General features: G+C 39.9%; 2 protein-coding genes across 3 annotated transcripts; one reads left to right on the top strand and one right to left on the bottom strand.

The window, feature by feature from the left end:
- The first annotated feature begins 1,310 nt into the window (after positions 1-1,310).
- spata2l (spermatogenesis associated 2-like) lies at positions 1,311-6,871 on the top strand. Of its 2 annotated transcripts, none has more exons than XM_042495404.1 (4): positions 1,311-1,463; positions 3,173-3,554; positions 3,665-3,958; positions 5,281-6,871. In XM_042495404.1, the coding sequence occupies exons 2-4, from the start codon at positions 3,177-3,179 to the stop codon at positions 6,301-6,303; spliced, it is 1,695 nt and encodes a 564-aa protein (XP_042351338.1). In that variant the 5' UTR covers positions 1,311-1,463; positions 3,173-3,176; the 3' UTR covers positions 6,304-6,871. The 2 variants fall into 2 exon arrangements, with proteins under 2 accessions (XP_042351338.1, XP_042351339.1); XM_042495405.1 differs by lacking the exon at positions 1,311-1,463 and adding an exon at positions 1,805-2,002.
- Positions 6,872-8,077: 1,206 nt separating this feature from the next.
- Positions 8,078-11,042, bottom strand: pdf (peptide deformylase, mitochondrial). The gene is made up of 3 exons (XM_042496373.1): positions 10,946-11,042; positions 9,155-9,806; positions 8,078-8,804 (listed from the first exon to the last, which is right to left on the bottom strand). The coding sequence occupies exons 2-3, from the start codon at positions 9,750-9,752 to the stop codon at positions 8,647-8,649; spliced, it is 756 nt and encodes a 251-aa protein (XP_042352307.1). The 5' UTR covers positions 9,753-9,806; positions 10,946-11,042; the 3' UTR covers positions 8,078-8,646.
- Between the last annotated feature and the right edge of the window lie 1,601 nt (positions 11,043-12,643).

Here is a 12,643-nt window from a genome sequence, read left to right on the forward strand (position 1 = left end):
ATCTTGGCCAACCCAGGATGCTTTAAACTAAACTCAGGGGCCACAGTTCCGCCCTTCTACCACTGTCACTAAGGCCACGCCTGCAGGTCAACAAAAGAGGCTTACCACTGTCCCACCCCGGGACAGTGTATCTGTGTGTGTGTGCTTGTGTGTTTACCCGCTGACAACGATAAGGCAATCGGTTCACGTGTAGGCTCGCAGGGCGCCTTAAACACAGAATGCTCCCATCTAGTGGAGGATTCACATAACACAATTAACCCTTTGAAGCCAGAGCATTTATCTCAAAATCATGGAGAGAAGGCAATGGCCATGTTTACATGATATGGCCCATGAATTAGCAAATACTGGTTTTAAAGTTACAAGAATGTTACCTAAAAAAAAAAGAATTAAAAGTATATACTGTATATATATTTATAAATGTATTTTTCCCTTTTCTAACAATCCTGCCTTCTTTTAGAGAAAAGAACAAGTTTTTAGGTAATTGTCTTGTTACTTTAACCAATTTCTTGAATTTGTAGGGCATTTCTTGGCAAGTTGGCCGTTGACCCCCCATGTTTTTAAAAAAACCCAAACCAATTTGGTAAGTTTTGAAAGGGTAAAATAGCTTGTGAAAGACGTTTGAACGCAGCACAAGAATACTGATGTCGATCCAGGTTTCAAAGGGTTAGGTGGAAGCAGCACTGTAAGAAGTATTTAGGTCCTTAACTTAAGTAAAAGTACGAATACCATCTTGTAAAATGCTGTTACAAGTAAAAGTCCTGCATTGAAAATGTTACTCAAAAATAAGTAGACTGAGTAGGCGATAATCAGGATATGTAGACTACTTAAACATTACAAATACAGGTAGGCCTATTACGAGTGAAAGTAACCAATGCAGACAAATCTTTAAAAAAGAAACAAACCCTCAAACCTCAAAATTATAAATTAGAACATCTTAGTTCGTAAAAGTAACCAGTAACTAAAACTTTCAATTAAAAGTAATGAAGTAAGAAAACAAAAACATTATTTCCCTCTGAAATGTAGTGGAGTAAAAGTATAAAGTGAAAAAATAGCCTACTCAGGTAAAGTACAAGTACCTCAAATTCATAGTTAAGTTCACTACTTGAGTATATGCACTTTGTTTACATTCCATCACTTGGTAGAAGTAAACACGACACAGGCAGGCCTATGTTGGCCATTTATCGATTGATTTCGTAATATAGTTGCCGGCTATTTTCTCTTTCTCTAGTTTTCAGTTTAGTTTTGATCCTGAGTTTTGCAGCAGGACCCCTTCTCCCCGGCCCATCCTGGTGCTCCTACCAGATGCACCCATCTGAAGCTGGGGAAAATCCGTGCCACGTGACAATGTTTACTTTATCCGAGACAATCAAGCAGCTATCGGCTGCACGCAGATAGCCGTGTGGCCGGAAATGTTTTAGTCAACCTGATTTATTGATAAGCACCTGCATAACAGCCAGACACAGGTGAGTTTGTGTGTATCTAATGTGTCGAGCAAAGCTTTACTTTGATCAAACTTTCCGCTGTAGCTGCGAGGTAAGGCTAGCTTAGCTCCGACATCAGTGATTTTCTCTTGCACCGAGATATCATTCATAACCTATAATAATTTAATGTTGCCTAGCGTTTCGACAAAATCTCGTACCTTCTAAAATCCGTCACACAGCATTATCTAAATCAACGAGATTCGCTCTTTAATTCGGCGTTCGTCCAAAACATCTAGCGAATTTTCTTAAGAGGAAATTTGAACTTTTCTGAGGAAATTTGCTGTAACTTCCGGGGTCTTTCCCCACAGATTGTCTGTCTGCGGAGAGCCGTGTGTCCTCAGTTTTAAAAGTGGACTTTTCGTCTGTCGGTGGATTGTAGGTTAACCGAACTGAAATAACAGCTAGCACATTTCCGATCATATTTGACTGGTACATTCTATCAAGTTCAAAAACTATGAAGTTGGATGATCTTTATTAGAGATTTGGTGTGAATTTCTACGACAAAAACGCAACATTAACAGGTAACGTTAACCTAGCTAAACTAGCTATTCCGTATGTTGAAGCTAATGCTAACGTCAAGCAGAGATGCTGCTGAGTGATACAGAGTGATGCTGTCATATATTAACTGTTAGCTAAGTTAATGTTAAAACATGTTGGCTTATTTCGAAGGTAACGTTACGATGACATTATTTTTTCTTTACATTCGGTGTCACAAGTTTCACTTTCGGTTACAAAGTGTTTACGAAAATACAACAAAAAGCAGACTGAGCAGAAAAAGTTACTAGTCAGTTAACATTAATTCAGTAAAAATCAAGAAATACATAGAACACGATACAAATCAAGAAAATATACATTATATGTTTACACATGCAGAAATAATTATACATGACTTGAATGTAATGATAATTTCAATTTAAAAAATTTCTAATGATTAAGAGCTCTTGATATGTTTAACTGTGGCATTTCATATCTGTCCTCCACGATATTTGAGGGAATATTGGCCATGTTTTGTTCTGTATAAAGGTAAAGGTGAAGCTGATCGGCCTGTCTAGTGTTATATGAATGACTTTGGAATTACATTCAAGGAAAATGGTAAAGGATGATGTTATAGGAGACATCAAAAACCTGTATTTATTTATAAACAGATATATCTGATGAATATTCATGTCATTTACTGAGAGAATATTCAGTGTCCTGAACAGTGAAACAGAAGTCACGTTAAGCGATGACAGAGTTGCCAAACTTACACATTACCATGAATCAAATAGGGATACATCATCTGGCAGAATCAATATCATAACTCCTGCCCCTTGAAACAAGTATTATGAAATTGGAACATAGTTTGTAATATCTCAGGCAACTTCAGGATGTATTAATGAACATAACATTACCTCAACACCAAATCGCTTTAACTTACTGAAACCTACTCTAGTTTCATGAAGTTTGTACGCTCACCAAACAACACAGATGGAGACATGAAATACAATGCTTAAAAAAAACAAACAAACAAACAAATGTAACATTTGTTCCATGTGCATGCAACTTTCCTACTGAATGTCATCCAGTGTTTCATTTAAGGAAATCAGACTGTCTTGAGAGGGAATACTCTAAGTTTTAGCTAAATAATAATTATGAAGAAACAGTACAGAGTTTCATTCTTCAAGTAAATGTCCTCTTTGTCTCTGTCTCAGCTGAATGAAAGATATGAGCATCTCTAGGCACAGAGCCAGGGAGCTAGTGTCCATCTATGACCACAGTTTGGAGCAGCAAATTGTGGGACGTGGCTCCAGCCTGGCGTGTAGAGATGAGGAGCTGTGGAAACAGGTGCAGGGCCTGCTGAAAGACGGAGATGCTCAGGAGACGCACTGCCTGGGTCTGGATCCTCTGAGGGTGATGGAGGAGTCGCTCACAGCAGCAGCAGCAGCAGCAGCAACAACAACAACCGCAACCTGTGCTGGGCGAGTGAAAGCCAGAGGGGGCATGCAAGGCCTGGCTAAAGCTTTTGAGGTGCTGGAGCAAGCAGCCCTGAACCTGTACCTCGGTCCCTGGAGAGACGAGTACAAAGTCGTCAAGGTTGGCTGAAAAAAAGCGCTGAAACAATGAAGCCATGTATCAAATTTCTCATTCAAAAAAAGTGCCATTTAAAAAAAAAGATTCGTCTTTTCTTGTTGTCTGTGCTCCAGATGTACTCCGGTATGTTCACCCACAATATCAAACCGGTGCTTTCGATGCCACAGATTGAGAAACTGTTTGGCCTGCTAGGATACCAGCTCAGCTCGTCTCGACATGAGCAGCTTTGTCTCCAGCCGCCCAGAGTCAGTGCTGCCTCTCTGGATGACCTCCTCTGCTTGTCATGTGCCTTCTTCTTGGCCCGCTGCGAGTGTTGCCTACTTCTGACAGCTCTGGGGAAGCACGTTGGTGAGGCCCAGTGGGAGCTGAGTCTGGTGAGGGAGAGGCAGAGAGGAAGCAGCGTACAGGTATGTCTGCCTCAGTCAATCATGGCGTCCATGTTTTGAAATCATGTCTTTTGTGGAGATGGGATGCTTTCGTCTTTTGCAGCCCCACTATTTAACCCAACTGGTGGGTCTGTTATTATGAACTCATGCTGTGCTGACAGACACTTTTTAACCCACAGACATTAGGGAAATGTGCATAAAATAATGCTCTAGAACAGTGTTACTCAAATCTGGTCCCCGATAGGGTGCAGAGTGGCCCTCCAGCCATATTTTAATTCACAATAAAAATAAAGTGACTCACACTGGGAATTGTTTTGTACTTTTAGTATACACAAGGTGCCAGAGTGCATAAAACAGCATCAAAATAGAGCTTCTTTATTTAAAAAAATGCCATTGTGAGTCTGAGTTCACATATTTGGTTTGTTTCATGTTCTTGTTGTTGTACGTCTTATACGTCAATCAGAGAACAGTTTATTTCGCCATCTCAGATTTGCCTGTACTTAATGTCCTAAGACCTGCCCCTCCATGTTAGTGAATGGCCATAGGCTAAACTAAAAACTCAAAGTACACGCCAAATAAAATTTTCCCAAAAACGGTTTCTGTCTCTGAAGGTAGTTCTCATCACCCCGATTTTCGTTCAAGTGTTTCTTTTCATGATAGGTTCGGTTTTAATGAGTTATTCAATTATACAAAAGGGGGCTTTTGACCATGATTGACAACCGGGACAGCCAATCCGTGCATTCACATTCAGTGGAGCTGCTCACTATTGGTTGGCTGGGTGTTTCAGCGGAAGCCCTCCCCACCGCGGATATCGCTGCTGCGCAGATGCAGGGTTCCCAATGACATCACCTTTGCAAAATGGCAACGCCTCGTATCCGGTATATTTTAACCTCACTTCAGCATAGGTGCGTCGTCCATCTTTACTTACAGTCTGACTGAACAGATGGCGACTACCTGTCAGTCAAAGCAGCCACGCCCTAAATCATGCAAACTTTAAGTCTTAACATTTGTCAGTTATATAACAGTCAACCCTCCGTACCGTTGTCATGACTGTTGAAATTAGCTATTGAGACAAAACCTGTTTTTTTGTACCAGGCTGTAAACCATGGATCTATAAACATGTCTATAAAATGTGGGTATTTTAACATGGAGGTCTGTGAGGAGTGACACATTCTTTGATCCAGCCTCAAGTGCACATTTGAGGGATTGCAATTTTTGCCACTTTGGCGATGGCCTCGTTTTTCAACCCCTGGAACCGACCTATTCCTTCCTACAGGGTACTAAGCATCAACAAGATGTAAATACAAAGTAGTTGAGGATTCATTGTCCATGCATCTCGACAGGTCGCCCTTGACAACACCAAAAAGGCCTTGGATGTCAACCAGCCCCTGATAGAGCAGTTTGATGGAGAAGGGGAGGTGGATCTGTACACAGATGAGCATGTTAACGGGGGTCAGAGGGAAGTCGCAGTGGACGAGAGTCCCCGCTCTTTAACCTGGATGAATCAAAGCGGTGCATCACCCCCTCCCATCAAAACACACAGCAACGGAGTGACGTCCTTGTCCTCATCATCCGGCCCCCTGTCCACCAGAGAGCATGTCTGCGTCTCCACATACAACTGCCAGCTGACTAAGACGTCACCACTGGAGCCGGACACTACCAGAAGCTTCTCAGCCGGCGTGAGGCAAGGCAGACGTCCCTGTGAAGAGTTAAGATTCGACAAAGGGAACTCACAGTCACTCAGTCTGGAGGCAGAAGCACTGGGGCTTTGCGAGCGCCAGGCCGAAGCAAACCACCTTTGCAGCTGTCTTCAGACTTCTCCACTTTTTATTAAACTCTGTATCGAATGCAACACTTCTCACGACGTTACCTGTGTCTTGCTTCAGCAATGCATGATGGAGAACCACCACACGGTGTTTCCTGACAATACGACAGAAGAGATGGAATTGAGAGAGGTGTCACCACAGGCTGGAAGCCTCAGAGTGAGTGGCATGAGCACATCACCCACTCTCACCAGCAGCAGCGCAGCAATGTCATCCCTAGCTCTGCATGATGACCCTAAATCCATAATTGTGTCTTTACATCCAATCACCTACCATGAATGCTGTGACCTTGCCAAGCCGGACCCTCAGGTCCTGTGTCACAGCTGTGGTGTCTTTCATTCTGGTTCCTGCAGAGAAATAAATTTCTGCCAAATTCACCACAGTATCACGCCCCTGGGCGTGTGCTCCTGTGGGAGGGCATGTTCCAGAAACCCTCTGGTGCTCTGCAGATATTGTGGTAATGAGTATTGTAGCGATTGCTGGTATAGAAATCCTGTTGTATGCACCTGTGGCCAAACCTTTGACCAGTCATCTTCTGTGTGATATATATTTGTAAAGTTTTGCACAAATGAGGCACAACTAGCAAAATCACTGTGCCTTAACTCTGCATACTGGAACACACTTCCTTTTTTTTTTTTTAATTCAAGTACAATAAATCAATTTCAAATGTTGCCTTTAACATGTTGCTGAAATGCAGTATTGAGTGTGCTCCAATTTTTCTATTTTGGTCGTCTTTCTGGGACTCTCATCACTCAAGTTATTCTCTAAGTGGCCATATTAACCATTATCGGCATTTTGAAAACATGTACTGTCCAGACTTGCTTGCGTACGGACCGGGGTATTGATTGCGGTTTGTGCTCCTGTGTCACTTAAATGTCAACGTTGTTTGTTTTCATCTGTATTAACTGCCTGCACACAAACTGGAGTAAAAAGGTCACAGCATCACTTGTCTGTGCTCATTTTTTTAGAACATTATATTTGTGACAGTAAAGTTATTTATAGCTTACCTTACAAAAAAACAAACAATCCCTGTAAATCATTTATTACATGCAGTATATTACTGAATCATAACGAGGACAGGACACAAGTTTTCAAATCATTTTTTTTGGCTGATTATGTGATTATTTAATTGCTGCAAAAACAAATTTGTGCAACTAACAATTATTGTCATTATCAATTAATCTGCTAGTTATTTTCTTAATAAAGCCATTAATCTTTTGGTTGATAAAGTGTCAGAAAATTGTTTCAAATATGTCTATCCCACTTTCTTTGAGAAATAAATTTGGGCTTAATCAATGGATTATTTCAGCCATAAATTGTAACCCCTAGGTATTTTTGACAAGGTTTCAGTTGAAATCACAAGGAAAGAAAACTGCAGTATGATTTATGATGCATGCATTTAATGATTTAATGATTCAAAATTGCAACTTTTCAGGAAAAAAAGTCTAGTGGCGGAACAGATCATTTCATGGATTCAAAAGGTTTTATGTGCTGATATTGTTAAATTGATCGCCGGTCTCCTCCAGTCGACATGTCTAAGTATCCTTGGGCAAGATACTTAACCCCAAAGTGCTCCTGATCCTGTGCCATCAGAGTGTGAATGGACAAAAGACTAGAAAAGCACTATACAAGTGCAGTACATTTACCATTTATAATCTGTAAAATCACCAAGAAGTGCATGCTTTTCATTGCTTTTCATGCAATCGAAATTTGATCTGCTGCTATTTGGCACAAGGACAAACTGTTAATTTAATATTAGACATTTAATGTTTTGGAAAATACCTTGCTGACAAAATCTTTAGATAAAGGGGAAATGACGTATAAAGAAAAATATGATTAACATTTTAATAACAAATATTGGTTGTGGACATGTAAGTCATGGAAACCTGATACAGAAATGTGAAGCCTTGATTCAAGTTAAAGTGACTCGGCTACTGATCCATTTCAGAACACTGTGTGATTTTAAGGTGTCATCCTCCCAGTGCAGACTTTACATTAAGCTCACAGAAACACACAAATGGTTTGAATGTCCTGAGCACTGAGACAGATCTTTGGAGAAAAACAGATTTCTGGCCATGCAGTCGTACGCCTCTGTGCGCCCGTCAAATTGCAGTTACAGTTTACATCCTTGTCTATGAAAATGTGGATGCTTCACTCACATTTTCCCCCGGCAGATGATGTATACAACAAGCACAGTTTGGATGTGCGCACCCAAGGTTCTTGAGTTATGGCCAGAAACATTTATGAGGTCACTGTGACCTTGACCTTTGACCACCATAATCTAATCCGTTTATCCTTGAGTCCATTCGAACGTTTGTGCCCAATTTAAAGAAATTCTCTCAAGGCGTTCTTGAGATATCGCGTTCACAAGAATGGGACGGACAGACGTATGTGCGGACAACCCCGAAAACATTATGATGGCCATGTCTATCACGGGCACGGAGGCATAAAAAAGCTTTTAGCTGTTTGAACCACTTGTGTTTTTGCCGGGTCATGCCTGTTCATGTCCCAGACATGCCCCAAGTCCCCTGTCCAAACTTGACGTAGACTCATCCATTTTTCCATTCTCATGTAAAACCAGCAGAATGACCAGTTTTAGAGTTGAACAAAAAGAAGTCATTGAGAAAAATGTCTCTCTCGGCTTTCACTTTAAAGTGATCATTGCTTTGGGGTTTCTGCCCTGCAGAGAAAGAAAAACACTTCCAGTGATGGATTTTCTGTTGCAGCAGTTGCTGATGATTCTGATATTGAGCTCTTATTCCAAATGTCAACCAGACCACGTGTCCCTAAAACAGCAAATATAGAAGCTTCCATCGTCACAATGCAGGCTGATCAGAGATGGTGTGAAGTAAAACTGCATATAATTGTTTGTGGCTTGATGATCTTCTATTCATTGTTTGCCTGCCAGTTGATGTTGATGAAGGTTTTGCTGTCCATACGGTCGATGTAGAGGACACCGTCCAGGTGGTCCATCTCGTGCTGGAGGATGCGAGCGGGCCAGCCGCTGGCCTGCCACGTCACAGCTTCACCCTTCTCATTCAGACCTGCAGCATGAACATGCAGAGGGATGAGTACAATATACAGAAATACATCAGCAACTGTCCCTCATTTGTCTACTAATCAGAAATGGTGAAATTAATTCCCCATCAGAAAACTGGTGTAGTATCCGCATCTTCATTTACATTTTGTACTCTTCAATGAAATGCAAGGGTACTATATTTTACTACTACTAATACTACTACTACTACTACTATAATTTTTTTTTATTGTTTTGGAAAAAAACTAGAGCCAAATTTGAATACATTTGCCCCAACAGTCTTAGTCTAAGCAAATGACATTTGGTACAAAACTTGAAAACCACAGAAACACAGGATTAAGCTATAAACATGCGTACCAGAAATTTCCACAGACAGGTAGCGTGAAACTGTAGCAGAGAAGCCTGAGATGCTTTCACAGGCCTCCTGAAAGAGCACAGTCCGTCCATCGAGGATCCTCAGCCGGGGGTTGACAAAGATCCTCAGGGGCTGCACGGAAAGACCACGGGCCTCCCTTTCTGCAGGTAAACTCTCTTTCAACATCCTCTCGGGATATTCCAGTGCCAGGATGCGGAGTGGCACCCCAATTTGAGGCGCACTAAGTCCCACACACTCTTTTTTTCGCATGACTTTTACCATAGTGCTGATGACCTGTTGAATTTCAGGGCCTGTAACAGCCGCAGGGTCAACAGCAGCCGCTTGAGAACGGAGGACTGGGTCACCGACTTGGCACACATGGCTGTACGGAGGGCTGGGAGGAGGTATGATCTTGCGTTTCATGTACTGAAGATAGGGGCGCACTTTAATGCTGCTGGAGTAAGAGTTACTGCAGGGTACAGGCCGGTGCGGTGAGATTCGCTGAAGGCAACTCACAATCCCGGCACCGCAGCGAGGTGCACAAGGTCTGAACCCCATCCTCGAGAGCAGGAGCACAGACACACAGGATCTTGTGTTCATGGTGGACTTGCAGCTGGGATGATGAGTCACATGCAGGGGGTGTGATGCACAGGGCTGTGGGAGAAATCATACAAAAGAAGAACATTTAGTTAATGTGAATTCTTAACCATGTGCCAAATATGTTATATTTGTCTTCATTTCTTGTTAAGGTTCTTTTTACCCTTTTCTCCATGATTTAGAAATAAATCAAACCATTTTGCACAGGTTTGAAGGTTTACATGCTTTTTAAAGGCGTCTTCAATCGGAACAAGAAAACTGATGTCAATCCATGTTTCAAAGGGCTTAAAAGTACTTGAAAACTATTGAAAATTTAAAACTCGATATAGCAGTTATTTGGCAAAAACTATGAGTATTCAGACATTTCAGTGTTATTCCACCTGTTTAGCAGATCCTATAGTTTTTTGTTGTTTCTTTATCCTTTTGAAACCTGAGCAAATGTGCTTAATTTCTTTCAAAATATGGCAAACAAAAAGGCAATGAGCAACAAAAGAGGAAATGACCCCAATATTTGTAAGAAATTAGGAAAAAGTTCAAGAAAGTTACCTCAAGATTAGTTTAAAAAACAAACAAAAAAAGTAAAAGGAAATTACTAAGGAAAACTGCTCAAAAATTACAATAATTTAGTTATATTATTTTAAATATGTAATTATATAAAAATTTCCTCTAGCTTTTTCTTTTTTCTCCTCGACGTTTTTCCTTTCCTTTTGCCAAAATAATTTCGCAAATCTCATTGTTTGTGAAGCATTTTTCACAAGCTGCTCATTGCATTTTTTCCTATGTTTTTGAAATAATTTGCTCAGGCTTCAAAGGTTTAAGTACTTGTGAAAGGTGTGTGAAAACAGCACAATTACAGTGATGTCGTTCCAGGTTTCAAAGGGTTACTTTCCCTGCATTTTATTTAATGTACCATTGAATTAATTTTTTAATTGTTCTGAAATATTTTTTGTACACCGTGTTTAATGGAAATATCAAATGTACATGTATTGTATGTAAAAAACCCCTTCAAGATGTAGTGCGCCGAACACCGCCGACGGGGTACACAGGTGCTACAAAACATGCGCCCATTCACAGCTACCACAAGCTACAAGCTAAGTCGGTATCCTGCTTGTATAGTTATATTAAGAATACGCTCTAAATGTTGCATGTTAAACGTAGTTTTAACACATTTAAATTAAACTACATGGTTCCGTTACCTTATATTAATGTGTAAATTTCCGTGCTAACTGTAAAAGGACCACATATTCAGGACTGAAGGTGAAAGCAGGAGGCTGCGGTGTCAACGCCGCTGTTCAAAACTAGTTCCAGGTCAAAAACGTGGACTTCACAATAAAAGTCTACACGGTTTAGCTTCGTCGTTATGTCATAGCACAGCTGCTTTACGAAATTTTATTTTGACAGTCAGTGAGTTTGCAAACACGGAAGTATTTTGCAATGTTTTCAAATTGAAATGAGCCGCGAGCAAACTCCCGTAACTTGTCGGAACATGTCCATGTTGGTGTGCCATCACCTAGTACATAGTACATAAATGGCGACCACAGCCCATTCATGAATGGGGGTTCAAAAAGGTGCTGCTGTTGTCCCGATACAAACGCTGCAGAGCCGAGCGTCGCATTAGACTGAGCGTCTGATGGAGGGGACAGAGCTGCAGCCTGCTGATTTACACAAGTTCACAAAGTTTCCACTGTGGATCATAGAGCATGTCTGGGCTCACAGGATGATGGATATACATGAAGGTTGGTTTAACTAAGACTTGCAGAACCAGAGACTTCTTGGAGGTCACTTTTTCACTTTTGTCACCGTGATTGATCGATTGATTAATCTGTCTTCCTCCATTCATTTTGCTGCTCTTTCTCTGTTTATTACTTATCCTTCTTAGTTTCTGTCCTTACAAAATTTTAAATGCATTTGCTTGTCCATCTATCTCTTATTCATCTGTTTTTTAAAATCCTCTTATCTTTGTTTTATCCCCACTGATGTGATGTTGTATTCTTATCTTATTTCTTATATTGTTTTGTTTCGTTTTCTGTTGCGTTTATTCGTATATTTTCTACAATTATATTCATTTAGTGCTTTAATTACCTTTCGAGATTCGCCTGTTTTATCTTTTTTCTCCTTGTTTTAAAGCGTCATTTTATCAAGTTTTTGTTGTATATCGAAAGGTTTTAACCACAAATTGCAAGAAATTGGTAGTTTCAGATTTTTTTTAACAAAAATTAAACTATAAAAGAAAACTGCGTGAAAATTAGTAACAAAACAAAAAAGAAAAAGACAGAAAATTAAAAACAAACAAACAAACAAACAAAGGCAAGGCAAAGGCAAACAAAACGTGGAAAACGTGTAAGAAATATTATAATAATTATGTAACATGATTTTAAATATGTAATTATGATAATTATAAATATAGTTTTTCCCTAATTTTTTCCCCTGACATTTTCCTGGCTTTTTTTTTTTTTTTTTTTTTTTTTTTTTTAAAAAATCATTTTCTAAATCTAACAATTTTTTGCAATTTGTAGAAAATTACTTACCAACTTGCTCATTGCCATTTTCCCCATGTTTTTGAAAGAAATCACACCACTTTGCTCAGTTGTGTTAAGTAAGACATAGCCTAGTCTCATTATTACATGTCATTTAATACGTTTTTTCTAATCAAAATATTTTTAAAATAATGCAGCAGTGATAAAAAATGACAAATTTATGCTACTTTAATAGTCCACTTGTGCTTTCCTTCATTATTTACATTTCATGCTATTGGTACTTTCACTTCAGTGGGAAATACATTTTTCTACACTACTTTGTAGTGATTTGCCTTTCAAACCCTGTTTGGAAGGCATATTTTCACCCAGATTTTTCTAGAAATAAAATATTACCAAATATTTGGTCAATTGTGGTGT

This window comes from Plectropomus leopardus, chromosome 11 (genome assembly GCF_008729295.1).
Source record: "Plectropomus leopardus isolate mb chromosome 11, YSFRI_Pleo_2.0, whole genome shotgun sequence".
Lineage (NCBI taxonomy): Eukaryota > Metazoa > Chordata > Actinopteri > Perciformes > Serranidae > Plectropomus > Plectropomus leopardus.

Bases quoted from the DNA above. Each gene is read 5' to 3' on its own strand.
- pdf (XM_042496373.1), bottom strand. From the start codon at position 9,752: ATGAACACAAGATCCTGTGTGTCTGTGCTCCTGCTCTCGAGGATGGGG. The intron at 8,805-9,154 runs GTACGCATGTTT...TTCATGCTGCAG, and splicing joins CCTGTCTGTGGAAATTTCTG to GTCTGAATGAGAAGGGTGAA.
- spata2l (XM_042495404.1), top strand. From the start codon at position 3,177: ATGAAAGATATGAGCATCTCTAGGCACAGAGCCAGGGAGCTAGTGTCC. The intron at 3,555-3,664 runs GTTGGCTGAAAA...TCTGTGCTCCAG, and splicing joins ACGAGTACAAAGTCGTCAAG to ATGTACTCCGGTATGTTCAC. The intron at 3,959-5,280 runs GTATGTCTGCCT...GCATCTCGACAG, and splicing joins AGAGAGGAAGCAGCGTACAG to GTCGCCCTTGACAACACCAA.